The sequence below is a fragment of the Propithecus coquereli genome, unplaced genomic scaffold, assembly GCF_000956105.1.
Source record: "Propithecus coquereli isolate 6110/MARCELLA unplaced genomic scaffold, Pcoq_1.0 Scaffold243, whole genome shotgun sequence".
NCBI classification, from domain to species: Eukaryota; Metazoa; Chordata; class Mammalia; order Primates; family Indriidae; genus Propithecus; species Propithecus coquereli.
In genome coordinates, this window is record NW_012147986.1 from 4,681,346 (window position 1) to 4,687,925 (window position 6,580).

The 6,580-nt window shown below is 39.7% G+C and overlaps 1 protein-coding gene across 1 annotated transcript in view; it reads right to left on the reverse strand.

The window, feature by feature from the left end:
• PLEK (pleckstrin) overlaps positions 1-5,873 on the reverse strand; it is a 29,942-nt gene extending 24,069 nt beyond the window's left edge. The window contains exon 1 of the mRNA XM_012646503.1: positions 5,654-5,873. Coding sequence (XP_012501957.1) covers positions 5,654-5,695 — 42 coding nt within the window. The 5' untranslated portion in view covers positions 5,696-5,873. The remainder of the gene's footprint in view (positions 1-5,653) is intronic.
• Between the last annotated feature and the right edge of the window lie 707 nt (positions 5,874-6,580).

A 6,580-nucleotide genomic window follows, 5' to 3' on the forward strand; every position in this document is an offset into this window, starting at 1 on the left:
TGCGAAACAGCTAGATTGTTTTGTAGTACCAATAGGTAGAGGTTTCAGGAAAACAGTTTCTGCATAATCTACAGGAGAAAATTAAATTAGAGAGCTCCCTGACAAGAGAAGTATTCAAGCCTGCTTGTTAACAGATTAGTAAAGAAATGTAGGCCACAGATGAGAATTTGATTAAATATGTAACTTCCATTTCTACACTGAGATTTGACACATCTGTTCCAAAGAGCCTGCTGCTCCACTTCCATTTACTCTTCTGCTTCCAGATGCTCCTGCTAACCCTTGGGCCACACTTGCAAGCCAAAAGAAATACTAAATCAGAAACATATTTTACATAATCATCTAAAAATTAGTACCCTGTCTGAAATGACTTTTTTAAATACTTAAAAAGTTACTATAATATAGAATCCTGATTCCTTGGTCTTTGTGAGTCTGTTTTTGGCAAGTTTCTTTCTTTGAGACGAGGTCCTTCAACAAATAATGATTGAACAGCTCCTACATTTCAAACACTGGCCTGGGTGTTGGGGGTATAATAATGAACAAGATCCAGTCTCTGCTCTCAAATAGTTCATAAGCTATCAGGGGACAGAGTGACCCCCAGGTCAGTGTGATGAATGCACAAATTGCATTCTGCCTTCCTGGGTATGTCCAGTTTCACTGGAAGACACCACAGCCAATGGCTGAGAGTTGGGGAAGTTGGAGTTTTGTGTTTAGAACCCCTCCCAGACACTTCCTCCAAAGCGAGGACAGCACTTTTAACTTCCCCTTTCCTTCAAGTTCTCTTTTCATCTGCTGACGTATGACTGTAATTCAAAGGAAAATTACATTATGGTCAAAACTATGTATCTAACTAAAGCAGAACTATGAGTCACTATTACCTATTTTCCCACACCCATGGGACGTGTTATTTTAAGTGGATACTGCACTCAATTAAACCCTTATTTCTGTTACATCATAAATCATACCTTCCAGTTTTCCAAACTGGTTCACAAAAATCACTGCATAACATCCCAAACAAATGTTTTTTTTGTGCCTGTGTAAACTCATTGAGGCAAGGGAGCTAATCTATTCAGTAGTATATTTTTTATGTAAATAAACTCTTCCAGGTTGGGCAATTTTTCAATAAAAACATATTAAATAAGCAATACAGAAATGGCACAGAGGACTGAACAGCATGATTTATGGAGTCTTAGAATTAGATTCAAATCTCAAGTTTGTTTCTTCCAGGTTCTGTGATGTTAGGCAAGTCACTTAATTTTTCCAAACATTAGTATCCTCACCTGTAAAATGAATGTAACAAAGTACCTACTTCCCATGATTGTAAAGATTAAATGAGATAATATACTTAAAGGTTTAGCATAGTGGCTAGCATGTAGTAGGTACTCAAGAAATGGTAACCATATAGACAGGTAAGAGTACAGTTTTGTGGGTAACACTGCAGAGTCATTCTGGCATGACATTCTCCTGGGTACCACCCATCACAGCAACAGTGCTTTGGGAAAGAAAGGCACTGCAATATGAGCCCATGAGGGCCACATGGAGAGTAGTTACGCTCTGTGTGATGCTGGGGCCAGACTGCTGAGTTTCAAATCAGCTCTGCCACTTATTATCTGTGTGACCTTGAACAAGGTCCTTGGCCTCTCTGTACCTCAATTTCCTCATCAGTAAAGTAAGAACAGTAATTGTACCCATTTTGTAGGATCTTTATAAGTACGTTACATAAATGCATTAATGCATTAAATGCTTAGAACTCTCCCTGCTGCAGAGTAAACACCACATATGCAGCTATTACAATGATGATGGATCAATGGGTGCAAATCACCGGGGATTATTTCATCCTGTCCAGAAGATAATGTAGCTGCAGGGAGGAATTCCTGGGCCAGGCCCCCTGACTCTCCTGCTCTTCCTTTCACCTCAGCCTTTCCCCTTCCACCACAGCTTGCTACAGTGCTTTTCCTTCCTGCTCCAGCCACTTGTCCTTCTCTTTCCATCACCCCGATTCCTGTGCTTTCTCCGAGCCTCACAGGACATCCGAATCCCTAAGACACTCTTTGAGTTTGTCCCACCACATGAAGTGCTTGCTGGGTCGGTTGACATGGAAGCAACAGCTTGCTCCCATAAACCTCTTGGAATGAAATTAGTTTGAAAAATGACTTGGAGGAGTCTAGGTTATTTATGGCAAGTAATTTGCTCCTCTCTCTTTTTTAAGCTGTGATTATGAACATATCCGATTCAGTAGTATGTGTTCAAGGACCTTCCAAATATGTTTATTGCATACAAAGTAACTTCCTAATCAGAGAGAAAGGGAGGCTGAGGTTACTAAACCCAATCTTGCCCACAGTACAGTTTGTTCAGGCCCCACTCTGGCACTGGGGAGTTCATCTGATCTCTGTTTTGCTGGCTTGGGTCAGCCTGCCCTTCAGAATGCTGCACAGGACCAATGAGATGGTGGGCTTTGCTGTTAGGCAGGCCTGGGTTTGAATCCCAAGTCGTCCTCGCACCAGCTGTTTGACTGTGGACAAGTCACTTATTCTCTCTGAGCCTTAGTTTTCACATCTGTAAGATGGGGATCGCACAGGGTGGTTAGGATTAAATGAGGTCATATTTGTATAGCAGCTAGCCACTACGTGGTTGGCTCTAAGTGCTTTCTTGTAAATCAAAAATGACAAGACTGAGGCAGGGAAACCTCAGTGTTATTTAGAATGACAGCGTTGGAAAATGAAAGAATCGTGTATTTTCCCTCCCACTCTTAACCATCATCTTTATTTAAAGATCTCGTCAGGAGGCAAAAGAGGAAACCTGAATTGTGAAATGCGGGCAGTTCTCTTGCACAGAAAAAAACAGAAACATTTTATAGTTAGCGCCATTGACTGTTGACCCCAAGATTTCTGACTCGACAAAACTGCACCAGCATATTCTAATGTCGTGCTTTTTTTCTTCTCAAAATATCTTATCTCCAATAAAATTGTATCATAAAACAAGACATAGGAGAAAGATGTTCTTTATTACTACCCAGGTATCTTAAGCTGCATAAGAGAAGGAGGAAAGATTCATCTATTATTGCTTGTCATGTTTAACATCAATAACCCCTGCCAAGACTCGTAACAGTCTTGTCAGAGATAGATTTTCATGGCTCTTTCTTCATGATTAACTTGGCAACCAACCCAGGAACCAGTACATACCCCCATTAGTATCCAGGATTCACTGTTTGCTGAAGTGTATATTAATACTAATACTAATAATCAGTGTCTTATGTAGTTTATGTAGCACAAACTATGTGCTAGATTTCTGACATATATTGTTTTTAATCCATACATGAGATAATTGTAAGAAACTTAATGTCTAAAGAAGTCAAGAACTTTAATACCTTGTTGGGAAATTCTGGCTTTGGGTTTAGTTCTGCAGCTGACAAATGGAATATTTCTGAACCAAACACTTCTTAAAGATGCCAAATTAGAGACTGTTAATGCATTACATCAGAGAGTATTCAAAAGGTACTAGAGAAAAATGCAAAAATTATGGAAAAATATAAATTATAAGCATGAAAATTAAGAAAGGTATAAAGTATAGAACTACCAATATGAAATTTCACTATGTTTTCTTCCAGCTACATTTTCTAGATTGGCTTTTACAGGCCATAAACTGCCAGAATTACTCTCCCTGATTAAAAACATTTATTAAGTCCTGATGCTTCACAACCCTGACTCCATCATCCCCATTTTCTAGTGAGACAGCCTGACTTAATAGAGATTTAGTTTTCATATCTTTGTCATTCTGGGAGTTTAAAATATGAGCATACAAACTCTGTAATAGCAATTTTCATTGCAAGATGTTTCTAATTTTTTAAAAAACAAAAACAAAAAACCTTGCATAAATGTTTCTATTTACTTGCTTGTCAGGATACTAGTCCAAGTGATCAGGAAAGAAATAAGTCAATATTAATTATTATTGGTTCTCAGAGAGTATATTGGTGCCTATTGCAAGGAATCTACATACACCTCTGTGCAGATGTGGGTCTTTTCCAAAGGATGTTTCAAAGTATGGCTCGCTAGAGAGATTACCCACTGAGGGTCCATTATTTTCCAGCACCAACTCACAACTGTCACCACCACAAATACATTATAAACCCTAACTTAGATTAACACATTGACTGCCACACCTGAAAAAAACAATTTCCCAGGGCCATGGTGTTCTATTAAAACAAAATGACCCTTTCTAATTTGTTATTTTTTATTGTTTTCTGTGCTCGAGTTCTATGCAATGTGATCCATGTTTTTAGAATTAAATTTTCAGTATTAATTGTAACAATAAATATATCAACAAGTAAGATTTTCACGAACCAACTGCAGGGTTTTGCTTTATGAGGCCTTGGGCTCAAAACTTGAGCTAAAGCTTGAGTTAAATACAGTCCATGTGTTAAATTTTCTTTAAGAAAATATAGGGGTACTGAACAGAGCTTAGTGCCATCAGTCAGAAACTCAGGAGTCAGGGAGTGGGCTTCTGGTCCCAGCGATGTCACAGCCATGTGACCTGGGGCAGCTGCTGAGCCTTCTGGGGCTATCTCTTCTGCAAATGAGGGGATTGGACCAGATGACCTAAGGTCCCTTCAGCCTGAAAACAAAATGGAATCAGGCACCAATGTGTGCTATTTAACCCCAAACGAGTGGCCTAAAACAAAGTCTCATAAGTGTTCATTCAATTAAAAAGCTAGGCATCTGAAGGAATGTACTAAATTCGGTTCACTTCTGAAACACTGAGCTCACTTGGGTTAGTGCGAGCACACTTGTGTAGCTAGGTGCTGCCCACAGGATGCCAACAGGCCCTGCCTGTGAATTCACCATTTTGGGTGGTTTCACAACAACTCAGCACACACCGAACACACCCAGCATCAGAAGAAATACCAACAGTGCTAACAAAATTCAATTTTCCTGATGCAACACAAGTGAGACTAAGTATCTTTGAGTAAACTTGAGTCTCTATTTTCTAATCTTTAAAATGGCACATGTACAACCTTAATGGCATGTTATACAAATTTACTAAGAATTGTGAGTGAAGAAAATTAAAAAGTTCATTCAATTTCAGCCCAATAAAAAAAGATAAGATTTTTAATGCATCAGTTCTAAGAAGATGGTCCAAGAAATAATCTATAATTACTATATCATTATATCAACTCATCTTTAATCATTTTATTCTTTCTCCCCCTCCAAAAAAAAAAAAAAAACTAAGAGGTGGTAGAATTTAAATAACAAATGAATAGTCTCTCCAGGTAAATTCTACAGCACAGGAGTTTTGAGTCTTTTGGCAGAACGTGTGCATGTGGCTCTTTAAAAGGATATTCTAAATCCTGAGGGAGTTAGCTTAGGTCCCCACCTTCCAGACCCTGCAGTCTGGAGTTCTCAGACTCATCAAATCAAACCATGAGGAAGCTTAAGCAGTTCACCCTTAAGAAACAGAAGGCAGTTTCTTAACTACCCTCCACTGGAATATGTATTTCCGCCCCCAGGCCCCACATTCTACAGGGGGCCATGCCCTGCTATTCCAACACAATAGGTTCAGCATGAAACATTCCTAAAATGAGTGAGTGGAGCAAAAAGCCAGGCACCAGTCCTCCTCAGCCCGTCTTCCCCCCAGCCCTGTAAGCGGCACTTCTACTCACCCTCTTCACAAGGTAGCCCTCCCTGATCTGCTTTGGTTCCATGTCGGATGGACAGACAGACAGATAGGTCCACTCTCAGACAAGTCGTCTTGGCAGCTTCACCTCTTCTGAGAGCCGAGGTGCTGTGGGCTGCCTTTTCTACAGCGGGTCTCTTTCACAATTTCCCTTCTGCCAGGAGCACATGATCACATCCTCTTCCCCTCACTGGGGTGGAAGATCAGAATAAGGAACTACAGAGCTAACAAACCATTCTTTGCTAATGTTGGAGATTTATTAAAATTACGATTGGGTTGAATATTTACCCAAGGTAAATTTTTATTACCATAAAGAAAATTATTCTCCTAAAGAGATGAACAAGAAAACTGTATTGGTGAAAATTGTCCTATTTAGGGATTATTTTTGAGATCCTGGAAATGCCTAATAAAAATGCCAAGAAATTCAGAACTGTCTGGTTAGCATAATCAAGTTAACTATTAAGTGAATGCCTGTTTCTTTTCTTTCCATGCCAGGCACTGGACCAGGTGTTTTTCAGCCTACCTAATTTAAGTTAAATCATCACAAGAAACTCGTAAGGAAAGTGTATTATTGTCCCTGTCTTAGAGATAAGAACACTCAGGCTCAGAGAAGAAAAGCAGCTGTCCAAGGTGGGACCACAGGGAAGAAGTAAAACCAGAAGACATGGGAGGGACAACACGAGGCGGTGTGAGAAAGCTGTTCCACATTGAACACTAATCCCACAGTGCGCTTGTAAAAAGAAGTCCACAATCAAACATGTTGTTGAGAAACTATACATAACAGTCCCAGCTTGACAACTCTCCTCACAGATTGACAAATTAAAGCTACCCTCCTCCCCGCTAACTACTACGGCAAAGAATCCTGTAATATAATGGTGTTTCCCAAACTCCTTTGACCACAGAATTCTTTTTT